Raw genomic sequence first — 16323 nt, 5'->3', positions numbered from 1 at the left:
GGGAGCAAAGTTGTAGACCTAATATGATATCGGCGATTCCGAAAAATAAGCAACTTATTTGAGTATAGAAGACGTAAGTAAAATTTCGAATCGATATTTTAAAAACTCAGGGATTAGTTCGTGTATACACAGCCATACATATTATATATGGCAAAATGAACTCAGCTCTTCTCGCTAACGATATGCATATTAGGGTAGGTAAAAGAGAAACGATTATTTTTTGTTTGGTACTTTGAAGAATAGGTTCTGAGCCACCGCTAAGAAAGTCTGTCCAAATATGAGCTCTTAATTTAAATGATAAGGTACTCTAGCTTACAGTTTTCTTGTTTTCCTTATCATCAGCTAGAAAATTTCACATCCCGCTTTCAACTACTTGAAAAAAAAATTCGTTTTGTGGATTTTTTAGGAAATGTAATGGCTCTATAAAAAGGCCTCTGACGATTTTTCGTAAGTATTAGAAGATTTTACAAGGTGCTTTTCAAAGTAAACAGGACTTAAAAAAACAGAACAAATGGTTTTTTCGGCAAAATCAGTTTATTTTATTCAAAATAGTCTCCTTCTGCTTCAATACAGCTTTTTGCACGGTCCAAAAGCATGCCGAACGAATGTTTTAGCTCGTTGCCCGGTGTATGTATGGCCGCCAGTATGCCGGTGCAAACCTTTTGAATGGCCTCTACGTCTGCGTAACGCTTTCCTTTTATGAGCAAATGCATTTTTTCGAAAAGGAAGAAGTCGCACGGTGCCATATAAGATGAATACCGGGGGTGGCTAATGGTTAAAATGTGTTTTTTTGTCAAATAATTGCCCTTCGAATGTTGAATTCTGAGCAATTTTTGGTCGTCAATGAATTCGTGCGGAACAAACCGTGCACACACCTTTCGTAAGCCCAAATGTTCGGCCAAAATGCGATAAGTCGATTTTTTGTAGAAGTTCAATTCCATTTCCATTAATTTCAATGATGATTTCGCCTGATTATTGAGGATTTCACGCACAGTTTCGATAGAATTTCCGGTGATCACGGATTTTGATTGGCCCACATGTTGATCGTCATTTATGTCCTCACGACCACTTTGAAAACGTTGAAACCACTCGTGCACTCTGCTATGGGATGGGCAATCATTGCTATAAACTTGTTTCATCAATTGAAACGTTTCGGTAAAAGTTTTATCAATTTTAAAACAACACTTTATGTTGACTCTTTGTTCGAAGCTTATTTTCGTACCGATAACACAAACATACTGACACTTAAAACGCAATAACTTCACTTACTGGACAATTAATAAAGATATCAGATTCTAACGCACCAGTCGACATAGAGATGGCGCTACCAGGGGTGCTAGATTCTAAAAGTCCTGTATACTTTGGAATGAACTTTGTAGGTGCAAGATCTAGGCTAGATTGAGACTACTAAAAAAATTAGTTTTAGTTGCTTGTAAGGAGAAAAAATATAAAATTGTAAATAACTTATATAAATTAAAATAAAAAAAAAACAATTTTTAACAAAATAATTCGAAATATTTTTCCCTCGGAACACAAAAACATTAAAATATCATATAACTAATCTAATGTCAGTTTACAAATCCTTATATTTTAAAATAATATCGATACCATCGCTTAAACAGATATATCTCCACAATCAGTAATTCAACATTTTTTTAATGGATTTATTATAAGTTTAATACACGCCTCGAAAAACATTCTGGTGTATAAAAAAATATTTCTACGCGAATAACAAAGAAAGTATTTCATCTGCGCAAAAAATAACATTAAATTGGTGCTAAATTAACAGTTACACAAAACAAAAAAATATTTCATATTTCTGAATTCTTAAAAAAAACAATAAATCTTAGTTCCCCTTAAAAAGAACCAATAAATAGTTATACTATATTAGTTCTTCTAAGAAAAAAATATGAATTGTTCTACATTCCTTAAGCAACCACACACACGCTCTCTACAACTAACCACTTTTCCTTTTACAGTGTTAATTTCCACTCACCTTTCTAAGTCTACTTTCTGTGCTCCAAAACGCAACAATTAAATCAACAGCATTGCAAATAAGTAATTGTCACGACGACGAACGCATGGCGGAGAACACAAAACTTATTAAATAGAAAAATAATTGAAAACTTCGACAAATCGCGTATTGACCGCAAAATCTTATTCAAAGACATACAGCAAAAGGCATTTGCAAAAAATAAATAAAATAAATCGAAAATAAACAAAAACAAATCAAACTTTGCAACGAAAGCAACGAATTTGTTGTTGTAATATTTCGCCAAAATTCTGTGCCGTGGAAATTGTTCTAATCTGCACTTCAGAATAGCGCCGAAATGCTGAAGTGGGTTAGCACGGCGACGCGCCGCAGCGCGTGGCTATCCACAACAAGAACAACGGCAACAACGACGACGACGAATGCCAAAAAGTCAACAGTGAATAGAGCAACAAAAACACCAGCGTCAGCAGCACATGCGCTGACCTCCAAATCAACATCAATCAATTTCGCCATGTGGCTGCTAACAACCGTGTGTATAATGGCCGCATTAGCGCAGGTGACAAATGGATTTAAGCCAATTGATGTGAATAACAGTGGTAAGTGCACGTTCAAGTGTTTTCGTTTACTTCTTAATATTAGCGCTATTTTTGCTGTTGTTGTTGATTGAAGCATGACAATGCATGTCAAGATGCTTGATTCTTTTTTTGGGATTTTTGTTTTGGTTCATTAAGTGTGTCCGAATTACATGGTACTTTGGTTTAATTTTCTAGAATTCGAACAAAGCTCAGCGCGTCTTAGTGAGCACTAAATAATATTTCATGCATTCAAGTTGAGATGTTGGCTGACATTTTTAGGCTGCACACATTTTATTTACACTTTGATTATTGTGACACAATTTAGCGCTTAACGGTTAGTGAGTGCTGAGAAGTGAGAGAAAAAGTAAGAAGACATATATGAAGAAGTTATAATATGAAAATTGATTCTGTATTTTGTTATGCCTCCAACACTCGTGAACTCAGTAAAATACCTTTTCGTGTTAGAAGACAATAAATCAGTTTACCTTCATACTATAAGTGCAATATATCCACATACTTATGTGCAATATCTCACTCTTATCTTAATCACTTGCCAATTTGTTCTCTTTAACATCATTTAGCGTTGTACTTAGCAAGTGAAAGCTTTTCGCTTTACTTTTTGCTATCTAATATTGTTTTATTTAATTTTCTTATTAACATAACTTGATTAAGCTGCTAGCCATACATATTAGCGCTAAATTGTTATCATTGATCTTACTCATAATTCTGTGCTCGTACGCTGTGCGTGAGTAAACAGCAGAAGAAAGCAGCAAGTGATAAATGTTGCTGCACTTGAAAGAATTAGAGCACATACAAGTACAAGTTGATTGTGAAAAATCTATCTGTGCTAGGGCAATATTTGTGCCGAGTGTGTTATTATTTTGAAACTTTAACAGAAAACAAGGGTACAGTACTAAATTTGATGTTCACGAAACTGAGGTTTTTAAAAAAATATTTTGGAATAAGGTTACCAGCTGGCGAAAAAGGTAATTTGGATTTTTTATTTGGAAATTTAAAAAAGTCAAAAAAAAAAGTTTTGTTGTGCCAAATTCGAGGTAGAGTTGCCAACTAACGAAACAATATAATTGGAGTATTTATTTATTTAAAATAGCATGAAAAATACTAAAAATTTTTGCTAAAGATGATTTTTAAGAAAAACTTTCCGAAAATTTTCAGCCTATTTCTTTAATTAAAACAAATTTATGAATAGAGTTGCCTTCTATCGAAGAATGCACTGAAAAATATATATATCTAAAGACAATAAATTAAAAAAACAAAAAATACTTAATTTTGGACATGTTTTGTATTAGAGTTGCCACCTGTCGAAAACTAAAAAAAAAAAATTTTCATAGCGCGATTTTGTATGTTATTAAATATAGGCAATTCAAGGTCAAGAGTGGTATAAAAATAACTTACTACTCGTATAAGTGTTTTAAAGGCACCTATCTGTTGCCACCTATCGACAAAAGCATTAAAAAAAAATATATTCAGATCTAAAGACAATAAATTTGACAAAACAATATTTCATTTTGAACTTATTGCGTAACAGGGTTGCCACCTTTTGCATATAATAGAGTTGCCACCTGTCTGAAAAAGCACTGAAAAATATAGATACATAAATCTAACGACAATAAATGCAACAAAAGCATATTTCATTTTGGACATATTTTGTAACAGAGTTGCCACCTGGCACAAATTAACAAAAAATAATTTCGTAGCGCGATTTAGTATGTTATTAAATATAGGCAAGTCAAAGTCAACATTAGTGCAAAAAAAAACTGAATATAAGTTTTTGAAAGGCAAGACTAACGACAATAAATACTCTGTACAGCAAAAAAAAAATCGTTTTAAAAATAATAAGAAAATAATATTTAAAAAACTAACATTTTTTGTTAAGCAAAAATATAAATATGTTTTTGTTAAATTGCAAATTTCAAAAAAAAAACAATATTTTTGCACGTATTTTTTCCTTTTTTTCAATATTTTTATAACCTCAAAACAATAGCTTTACACCAGAGTAGATAGTTTTAGAAAGCAAAGCACATCATAATAGCAAGAAACATATTTGAAAAGAAAGTTAAAATAACAAAAATAGAAGAAAAAATAACTAACGTGCGATCTGAGGTCGGGAAGAGTAGGAGCAGGCGCATGGTTGAATTTTTAAGGGTTTAAAATGTTTATCTCGATTTCCGACAAAACTAGCAGTCCAAGTTATATGGCAAGGTTATAGGCAGTGAAGAGAGCCACAACTTTGCTATGTATAGCTTGCTCACATAACCTCAAAATTTATATGAAATTTTCAAATATTCAAGTTTTTTGGTTTTTTAATCTTATTTTGTACCAAAAAATTTCATTCATAAAATTTTCTATGTCTCAAAAAGACCGTATTTAATTAATTTATTTAATTTTATTAATTTAATTTTTTAATTTTATTAAATTTATTAATTTTTTTTTTAGTAAATTCCTCCTTTACCTTATTTCGATTTAAATCGAAAAACCCATAATTTTGAATGAAAAATTTTCTGTGCGAAATGCTCTACATTTTTTTAATACAATAGAATTTATATTTGCTGAAATCTCTACCATCTGATGGTGTACAAAAATATTAATTTCACACCAAATCTTCTTAGGAAATGCAAAAATCGACCACAGCCAATGAAAGGTAGAAAATCTATGAATTTATACTACAAATCTTGGCTGTCATGAAAAGTCTTGAAATATACGTTTACATGGATTTTCAATGCTTCAAGCTTGCTTGAACTAGTTATGAAACGGTAGCCAGTTTAATGTTTATACTTGCTAACTGATTTACTCTAAATACAATATATAAAAAGAATCATAACGGTACTTGATATAAACCAGCGTATCATATCAATTGCTTCTACTTTCTTGCAGTTTGAAGAAACTAGTTGCGAATTTAGAAAACTTGTAAATAATTGCTTACAATACAGCTTCACGCAGGTTTTGTGCCCCACTCTGCTCACACACACACGCACACACACACACATCAAAGCAACTTCCTGTCGAGCTACGCACATTAGCCGGCCAACAAGAATGCGAGAAATTTAGTACGCGATGCTAAACAAATGACTGCCAAACACACACACATACACACTGAAGACTGCAGATAAACTATAAATCATCACAACAAATACATGCAAACATTCTTACACATATTAGCGTTTGTTAATATTTTCATGGCGTGAATGACTTTCCTGTCTAATTCACTTATAATTTGCCAAGTGCTAATTGTTGACAGATTATTGCTTTTTTCACTTGAATTCTCTGCGCATATTTGAAAAGTGAAACACATTTCGCACTTCGCAACTAAATGCCGTGTGTGCGTTATGGAAATTCGCTGGCAGCGAAAACGCGAGCTAATAATTAACAGCAACAACAACAACAGTCACAGATGCTATAGAGTACTCTAATTATAGAAAGTAGGATTTGAGTGGCGTATGGGCATGAGTGGCGGACGGACAAATAGATTGTTAGCTGCTGGCGTTCTCAATGAGTCTGCTGTTAGCGAATAACGTTTTGTGCGCTTGCACGCATAATTACGCACCAACAAGTATATAAGTATGTATATACACATTCACACATATATGCACATAAATGAACATTTATATACAAATGTTTTTATATATGTTTCTTAATGTGCAACTGAGTTGCTGTGCTCTAATCCACACCGCTTTGATTACTATTGCGCTGTCTAACACGCACTGCAAATTCCAAGCGCGCGCATGCGCGTAATGTAGCTTAAGCGCGTTCGTTGCTTAAGTCTATTGGCTTAAATGCAAACTGGCGAGTTTATAAGGAAAACGCATGTGTTATATATATTAGTATACGTTTGTATGTATGTATGTTGATCTGAGCGCTACTGTCGCCTTGCCTGGAAAAATACTAAATTTCACAATACCCAACGCACTTTCACGCTGGCAAGTTGACATAATAAAAATGTGTTTGGTGGCTAAATAAAACAGACAAATATTCTAACTCAAAAATATATAGTGTCATAAAATTCTTTTTGGTGCTCGGGCGTGTGGTAATAATAATTCAGTCTGCTTGTGAATCCCCGGTATTCGAGGCAAATGGGTCAAGCATAATTTTTTATAGCGCAATGTGCTACACAACGTTTTATAGCTTTTCCTCAAACTTGTTTGGCCTTGAAGTGTTTATTACAGTGGGAGCATGTTGACTAAACATATATGTAGCTTGAGGGTTTTGTAGTTAATTTTGTTTCGAAAAGGTATTGCAAATAAGTATAAATAAATGCATTAATTCACAAGCAAAGTATTTAATATAAAAAACGTAAACATATTTTAAAATTTTATAATACATATTTTATAAATATTCCAAAAGCAAAAAAAACATTAAAGAAAGAAATATGAAAAATTTATAAATTAAAACCAATTACAAAAACAAAGAAAAATAACTAAAAAGTTAAAATAAAAATTATAGAAAATTAAAAACATGGTACGAAACAAAAAAAAAACAATCAAAATAAAAATTATAAAAATTAAGAAAAAATTTAAACTTTAAAATAATTATCAAAAATTAAAAAAATAATACAAAACCAAAAAAGAAAAACGAACAATCAAAATAAAAATTATAAAAATTAAGAAAAAATTAAAAATTTAAAATAAATATTACAAAAACTAAAGAAAAAATTACAAATAAAAAAAATTAAAAAATTAAAATGAAGATTATAAAAAAATAAGGAAAATTAGAAACGCAAAATAAAAGCATTAAAAAAATTATAAAAAAAAAACTTATTGCAGATATTATTCTATGGCAAAACCTCAACAATTCAAAATAAGAAGTATTTTATTAAAACTTTATTACCATATTTTCAGATAAAAAAAACTAAATTTAAAACTTAAATTTAAATTAAAATTCGTATACAGGTGGCAGCATACAAAAATAGAAAGACAATAATAAAATAAAATTCAGATAATAAAAAAATACAACCTTTTGGCATTCTAAAAAAATGAAACATTGAAGAAAAATAATCAAAAAGAATATGAAATAAATAATAATAAAAGTAAAAAAACTAAAAAACAATGATAAAAATAAAGGTAAAAAAATATATATAATAAATAACAAAAAAAAATATGAAAAACTATAAAAACATAACAAAAACATTTAAAACTCTAAAAAATAATAAGAATAATGCTAAAAAATTCGATAATAATACTAGAAAAAATTATATGAAAAATAATTAAGAAAATCTAAAGAATATAGAAGAAAAAAAAATACAAAAGAAAAACATTAAATTAACAAAAATTAAAGATAAATAAAAACATTAGAAAAAAATTTAAGGAAAATAATAAATTAAAATCAAAGTGATGAAAAATACAAGTTTTAGAAAATCTCAAAAAAATTAAATTTTAAATATTAAATATTAAATATTAAATATAAAATATCAAAAATAAATACATATAAAAAAAATTAAAATAAAAATAAAAAATTATAAAAAACAAAAAATACAAAAATTTTAAAAATAAAAAGAAATAATATGAAAACCAAAAATATAAAAAAATATATAAAAATTTAAAAAAATATAAAAATATATTTAAAATATAAAAAAAAACTTATTATAAAAACAAAAAATAAATTAAAAAAAGTATAAAAGTATGAAAATGCTAAAAATTCCAAAAATAATAAAAATAAAAAATAAATTTTAATAAAAATATAAAATTGTAAACACTTCAATTCCAATAACTTTAAAAGCTACCAGCGAGAATACTGAAATGAAAAATTTTAAAAATTCTTCTCTTAATCACACATTCATTTCCAAACCGCAAACAAATTGAATACATCAAAAAGAATAATTGCATTAATGAATTTTACATATATTAAAAAACAACTACAAAAGAATTTTGTTCCCGCACACGTGAACCACCCGCCGACACGTACACAAAAACATAAACATACGAGGGCTGTCCGATAAATAACCGACCTAACCATGATGCACGCGACTTTTTCAAAATTTTTTTTTTATTTTTCTACATAGTCTCCTTGTAACTCCACACACTTCTCCCAGCGATGCTCCCATCTCTGCAACCCTTCCAAATAGTACTTGGCGTCTTTGTCTGCAAAATACGAGTTCACGAAAGAGATTGCCTCCTCATTTGACGAAAATCCCTGGCCGCCGAGCGCAGTTTTAAGTTGAGGAAACAAAAAAAGTCGCTTGGTGCTAGATCCGGTGAATAAGGTGGATGATCAAGCAGTTCGAACCTCAGTTCGTGGATTTTCGCCATGGCGACTGTTGAGGTGTGAGATGGTGCGTTGTCTTGGTGGAACAAGACTTTCTTTTTTTGCAAATGTGGCCGATTTTTCGAAATTTCTTCCTTTAGCTTGTCCAATAATGATGCGTAGTATGCTCCTGTTATAGTTTTTCCTTTTTCAAGATAGTCGATAAAAATAATTCCATGGCTGTCCCAAAAAACACTCGCCATCACTTTTCCAGCCGAATACACAGCTTTAGGTTTTTTTGGGGCTGGTTCCCCCTTTTCAATCCACTGTTTAGATTGGTTTTTTGTTTCGGGCGTATAATGATGAATCCAAGTTTCGTCTACAGTTATCAATCGGCGCCAAAAACGGGTTTTATTGCCTCTAAACTGAGCCAACAGAGCGCTGGAAATGTTCATGCGCGCACGTTTGTGGTCTAGCGTAAGCAAACGCGGCACCCAACGCGCGGACAGCTTTCTCATGCCCAAATCTTGGTTTAATACGTGACAAACAGTTTCTTTTGACATCTTCATAATCTCAGCTATTTCCCTAACTTTAATTCGGTGGTCGTCTAGTACCAATTGATGAACTTTAGCGATGTTATCTTTAGTGGTTACAGTTTTTGGACGCCCAGGACGTTCATCATCTTTCAAGCTCCTGCGACCACGTTTAAATTCAGCTGCCCAAAATTTTACGGTGGTAAACGATGGTGCAGAGTCACCATACAAAGAGTCCAACTCACCTTTGATTTGTGAAGGCGTATTGCCTTTCAAAAATAAAAATTTAATTACAGCTCGATATTTAATTTTTTCCATTTTGGGGAAATCACCGAAATAGACTCACAAAAACGACTGTCAACAGATAATTGCGCAAGATAAATTTCTGAAATTTTGGCGAGTAGCTATTATAATATGCACAATTTGAAGTAGAAACTTTTTTTTCAGATGTGCCGCTAGCTTCACGTTGAGGTCGGTTATTTATCGGACAGCCCTCGTACTTAGAAGTGTGCTAAATGAAAACGTGATGGCATAATTATTAAATTTTCATTGCTAGCAGAACAACTCGCTTACCAGCCAACACAGCCAGTTAGTCATTGGCATTGTGGCGCTTTTCGGCGACGTCTTTATGTGGCACATTGTGGTCAACAAGAGCAGTAAAAAAAAGTTAATCAGAACATAAACAACAAATGCAGTGTCAAAAACAACCAGAAGAATGATAGCTATACTTATTATATACACATACATACATATATAGACGAATTATAATATGAAGGCAGAAGTAAGAGTACAGATAGTGTATGTGGTACTTTACTATAAATATACGTACATATATATTTAAATATATATGAAACAGTAACAACAATAACAAGCAGCGCAACATGTGTAGAAATTGCGAGCAGAGTAAAAAATATACACAAGAACACTTACTGAAACTTGCAAAAATGCTGCACATAAATACATATTTGTACATTTGTATGTTTGTATGTATGAAAAAAAATCATCTATGTATGTGTTTACATTTCGAGCACTTCTATTTCCATTATCACTCGTCATAATTTCACAATCACGTTCCGCAGTCGCTGTTCGCTACCGCCACAGAGCGCTGCCCGCTGCCCACTCTTTGGGTAGCTTGTGTGCTATGAGAATTTCTCTGGCTATTTGCTAGCTTTCCGGCTGCTATTTGTAGTAGCTGTTAACGCGTAAATGTATGTATGTAAATGCATAAGAAATATATATGTACATATACGTATATGAATATCACTGAAAACTTTTCTTCTGGTATCACCACAGCATAACACAACATAGCATAGCAGAGCAGCACATAAGCATGGCGGTATGGTGTTTTATATATATGCACGCTCAAGTTTGTATGTCTGTGTCCGCTCACTTATTACTGTTTTACAACATTTGTTTGCCATTGAAATTTCTATTATTTTTTCTACATACATAAATATACATATGTATATACAAGCAAACATACTTCGAGTCAGACGCATATGTAGATTTGTAAGGCAACGCACGTTTCTAACTGCATACTCTGCATAAATATCCATGTACAATAATGTATGTATGTTGGTGTGTCTGCTGGTGCGTGCGTCGCTTGCGAGACGGACGTTCGTTGCAAATAGAAATTGTTAAGTGATTTTTCTGCTCAATAACTGCAAAGTTGTGCTGCGGTATTTTTTCGCTTTCTAAACTTCGGAAATTTTATGAATTTTTACGTGTTCATTTGAGAGTCAAATAAAAAATGCTTAGATAAAAATAGAACTGCATTCAGAGCAGCTTCTGCATTGCAGTGTTTAGTAGTATTTTTATTTAGAAGAAATTTAAAAAAAAGAATTGGTGTAATTGAGATATATGCAAACACATAAAGACGTTTCGCCAAAAATAACTGCGATATTTTTTTTAAATATTAGATTAATTTTTTTTTATTGAAATCTTTAAAAATAATTTTAAATTAATTTTTGTCTTTGATTAGTACAATAATTACGGGCTCAAAAATAATGAAAAACTGTCAACAGCTTGCCACTTGTTTGAAACTAAAAACAAAAATATTATAATTTGCAAGAAAAGTTGAAGAAAAAATGTTTAAAAATTTACAAACTCTTAAGATATGTACAGCTTATTTTTCAGAGAGTGTTGCCACCTGTTTGAAATTAAAAAAAAATTTTATGAAAAATTTTTAAATTGGGGAAAAAGTTGAAGAAAAAATTTACAAAACCTACAGTACCGCTTATTTTTCAGATAGAGTTGCCACCTGTTTGAAAATTAAAAAAACAAATATATATTATAATTTGCAGGAAAAGTTGAAGAAAATATTTGACAAAAACCTACAGTGCCGCTTTTTTCAGATAAGGTTGCCACCTGTTTCATAATGTTAATTCTTAAAAATTTTTAATATAAAAATTTTAGTACCATCTAGCTGACTTCTGAAGCCATTTAAAACGAAAAAAAATGAATAGGGTTACCAGCTATTTCCAATTTTAATTTAATTTAAAGCATACAACTAAAAAACAAACTTACATTCTTTGCAGTTAAAGAATAATTACAATATGAGCAATAAACGGAATAAATCTTTTAAACATATTTTTGGCAAAAAGTTACCACCTTTCTGAAAGTAAAAAAAAATATTGGTTTAAAAATTATGAAAAATGCCATCAGCTTGCCACAACAACAAACAGAGCAGTTTGAGCAGGATTTTAGTTGAACACATTTGACAGGGTTGCCATTTAATTTTAAATTTAAGTAATTTAATATAATAAAATATAATATGATTCTATAAAATTTAAAAATTTTTTAGACATTTAATAAAAAGTAAAAAAATTAGAAATTCTCACAAATTTTGGAATTTTAATAAAAATATTACAAATTATATGAAAGTTTTATAATAGATTTTTCTATTTATAAGGATTATAAGCGGTCTTTGAGCTTTTCGATTTCGAAAGATCAAAGTGAAAATACACTTTCTAATGCCTTTTATACAGACACATACCATAAAATTGCACGCAGTACCGGTCATATCGTGTCAATGACTCATTTTCGTATTACGTAAAAGCAATGACATCACTTCCGTTCCACAGAAATTCAACAAATTTTTAGTTACTATCGAAAACGCTCACTTCTTTTCTATATTTACATTACAAGCAATAAAATTAACGTTATATATCTTGAAAGGCAAATTATGCTTGCAAATTTTCACTTTCTTCGATTTCCTTTAGATCAATAGCGACCCAAGTAGGAAGTGAAATTTCGCCACATGCAAATGAGCGGGTTCGTTACCTAACTCTTTTGTACATTGCGGCCACTAATCATATACTAATTTGATAGAAAAATATATGACTACCTTTCAACCGCCGCAATAATACAAATTTTATAAAAATAAATACAAATTTATGATCGAAAGGCATATAAGTAATGTTATTAGTAGCAGGCAATGCCTCAGCTTATGTGCTCAGACATGTACTAACACATATTTACAGCAATATGCAAATGTCGCTGCATAAATTATTAACTAAACAGTGCCATTCAAGTCAACTACGTACAGATATTTAACCCATAAACACAATAGTTATATAGAAAAGCTTATAAAAGACGCACAAATAAAGAATCGCAGTCGATTCAAGCCAATTGTTGGCTGAGTGCCGCAGAAGAGACAGCATAAAGCACCGTTTTTTCGCACTTTCTTTTTCCAAATAAAATTACACGAACTCGCTACTAATTTTTAACAAAAACGCACACAAAACGACATAAATATAAATACACATATGTAAATATGTAAGTAAACAATTAGTAACAGGCTTTGTTTGGCTGCGTTTGGCAGCGCTGCCTGGCGGTGTGTCAGCGTTAGCGTCAAAAGACACAAATAGTTTTACGCAGCAACAACAAAAGCGACGTGTGGCTACCATTCAGACTTGGAATATTTATGTAAATAGTCAATGCCCGAGGCAAGCTTTTTCATTGTTTTTTTTTTTTACTTTGCGCTCTTGAAAACCATTTCGCCAAGAGCGAGCAATAAAAATGTGCTATTGATAGCTAATCACGCGCATTTCGACACATTTTCGAAGTGTTGGCATTTGAAGGCTTGGTGCTATGGCTGCACAGGTTGCTTATTGAGTGGTCTGCGCGCAAATAATGCCGCGGGGATTCGTGAGTAAAAACTATTTTTAATTTCAATTAATTACTAAGGCGAGCCCTCCATCTAACAGTGAATTACCGATAATTTCAGAATTTTGAATGAAAAAAAAAAATGAAAAATTATAATTTTGGCATACTGAAATATGAATGTATATGAATATTATATTATATTATTGTAATATTAAAAAAAAAAAAATATTATAAAAAAAAATAATTTATAAAGAAAATTTTCTTAAAATAATTCTCTAAAAAAAAATAAATTAAGAAAAACTATTACTAAAAAAAAAATAATTTATAAAAAAAATAATTCTTAAAATAATTCGCATTTGAAGTGAACATACTGGTAAAAAAACGCAATATTCTACTATAAACTTAATACCATAAATATTTCGAAATTTTATAAAAAAACACTCCAAAAAAATATTAACAATTCAAAGAAATTAATTAAGAAAAAAATTAATTGAGAAGAAAAAAAAATTATTTAAAAAAAAATTGAAATTTTATTAAAAAAAAACCACGAAATAATAAAAATTTAAATAAATAATAATTAAGAAAAATTATTATAAAAAAAAAAATAATTAAAAATATTTTCTTACAATAATTCGATAGTGTAGAGAAGATATTGGAAAAAACACGCAATATTACAATTTTGAGTTATTACAATTACTTTTTATGAAATTTTATTAAATAAAAAATTTTAATTCAAAAAAATTATTAATAAAAACAAAATTTTTAAAAAATAATATTTCGCTATATTAATTAAGCTTATAGTGACTTCAAAAAATTTTCAAAAATATTTCAAATAAATATAATATTTTACAAGATCCGGTATACTTAACAACTTAGGTATGACTTTCATAATAGTTTTCTACAAAAGATGAAACCAACTTTCTCAAGCAAAAATATTTTCACCATCAAAAGATAATTCGAAGTAGCGAAGTAGCTGAATTTTAAAATATTTCAACAAAAACAGCGATTAGCGCCGTCTCTTGAACAAAAAAATTTAAAATCGACGAAGGATCTCTTTTTCGAGATCTTCGTATATTTTTTATGACACTCAAATGCATACGAAAATTTTTGAGCCGATAGAGGGCGCTTGTGTCTAAATATTGTATATGTTTCTATGCTGAGTTTCAAGTCTTTTTGAACCAGAAATAATATGAACCCTTTACATCTAATCAGAAATTTCACTTTTGACCATAGGCTTTGGCTTTAGAGCTTTTCTACAAACTTTATTTTATTTTATTTATTTTTAATACTTTTTAAAGCTGTTTTCTCTGAATTTTAGTTCATGTTATGCCGATATTTGGCATATCCGTTTTATGAAAGCATATTTTATGCACTTGACAAAACTTTCCCAAGCCTATAATATACTTGATCTTTTCAATTTGCTCCGATTTCTATATAGAAATATGTTTTGAAGGGTTACGTTGTTATTTTATAAGTCATATTGCAATGTTCTGAGCCTCTTGCTGCTTTATTTTCACATAACCGGTTTGCGAATTAGCAAATTATCACATAAAAATATGTTTTGTTATTTAACATATTAGCTTAAAGTTGTAGAAAGTTTAATTAAAAAGCTGCAAGTGAGAGCAACTGCTGCTGTAACTTTTTATATATGCATATGGCAACTCTGCTCGAAAATAACTCTTAACTCTTAAGAGCTTAAGTATTTGGCTATGTAATAATAATGCTAAAATATTTAATTAAATATTAAAACAAAATACTTTCAGAAAGGTGGCAACGCTGCGAAAATTAACAACATAGTCTTAAATTTATTTTAAAAAAATTTTTATTTTTTGTAAATTTTAAAAAGGTGGCAAATGATTTTTAGATAGGTGGCAACACTACGAAAATTAATAATATAACTTTAAATACAGTAAAAAAAAATATATTTTTGAAATTCCAAAAAGGTTGCAAATTAAAAAATCAGATAGGTGGCAACACTGTGAAAATTATTAATATAAATTGAAATACACTTAAACAATTAATATATGTATTTCTGAAATTTCAAAAAGGCGACAAATTATTTTCAGACAAGTGGCAACTCTACAAAAATTACTAAGATGTGTTTAAATTCATTTAAATTTATTTTTTTTTTATTTAAAAAAGGTGATATATTATTTTCAGACAAGTGGCAACTCTGTATGTATTTATATAATATGTATTTAAAAGTAATACAAAAGAATTTAAAAAAGGTGATATATTATTTTCAGACAAGTGGCAACTCTACAAAAATTTATAATAAAATCATTAAAAAAATTTATATATTTTTGGATTTCAGAAAGGTGGCAACTATAGTATATTTCCAGTTAGCTCGCAACGCTACACAAACTAATTATATTACTAAAAATAGGATTTAAATTTATGAAAAAAAAGCACCTTTAATATACATATGTATATTTTTTTAATTAAAAGGGTAGCAACCCTACATATCAATAACATATATGTATACATACCTGCAAATAATAACCTAATTTTTAACCTGTTATTACTGCATTAGCCGAGCTTAACTGTAAATAGAATAATTCTCAACGTACTGATTTTATCAAATAATGATATGAGGACTCATTTGACTATCATACACACATACATACATAGATATGTATGTATAAATTTACATATAGGTATATTATTTTCCTTCCATTATTCTATTTGCGCCAAATTATTAGCAACCACAAATTGCCGACAACTAGTACATTTGTTTCTAAACAACTTTTTCACACACCATAAACTCAATACAACAACAAAGCCGCACTTACCTACTTAACAATTTAGCCAGACAAGAAAACATTAAGCAAATGGGTAATTCTAAGCACCCATTTCTTGCTTTAACAAACAAACAGCAACAACAGTGCAACAACTACAAAAAATACTAAACAAAACG

General features: G+C 29.9%; 1 protein-coding gene and 1 long non-coding RNA gene across 3 annotated transcripts in view; one reads left to right on the top strand and one right to left on the bottom strand.

Annotated features, from left to right (window-relative positions):
• LOC115066031 (uncharacterized) overlaps positions 1-16323 on the bottom strand; it is a 164932-nt gene that overhangs the window by 84772 nt on the left and 63837 nt on the right. The gene's annotated exons all lie outside the window — the stretch shown is intronic.
• LOC105224560 (serine protease filzig) overlaps positions 1-16323 on the top strand; it is a 63073-nt gene that overhangs the window by 8697 nt on the left and 38053 nt on the right. For both annotated transcript variants that reach the window (XM_049452971.1, XM_049452972.1), the window contains exon 2: positions 1980-2589. In XM_049452971.1, the coding sequence (XP_049308928.1) occupies positions 2331-2589 (259 nt within the window). In that variant the 5' untranslated portion in view covers positions 1980-2330. The remainder of the gene's footprint in view (positions 1-1979; positions 2590-16323) is intronic.

Source organism: Bactrocera dorsalis, chromosome 3 (assembly GCF_023373825.1).
Source record: "Bactrocera dorsalis isolate Fly_Bdor chromosome 3, ASM2337382v1, whole genome shotgun sequence".
Taxonomy (NCBI): domain Eukaryota; kingdom Metazoa; phylum Arthropoda; class Insecta; order Diptera; family Tephritidae; genus Bactrocera; species Bactrocera dorsalis.
This window is presented reverse-complemented; position numbering and strand designations above follow the sequence as displayed.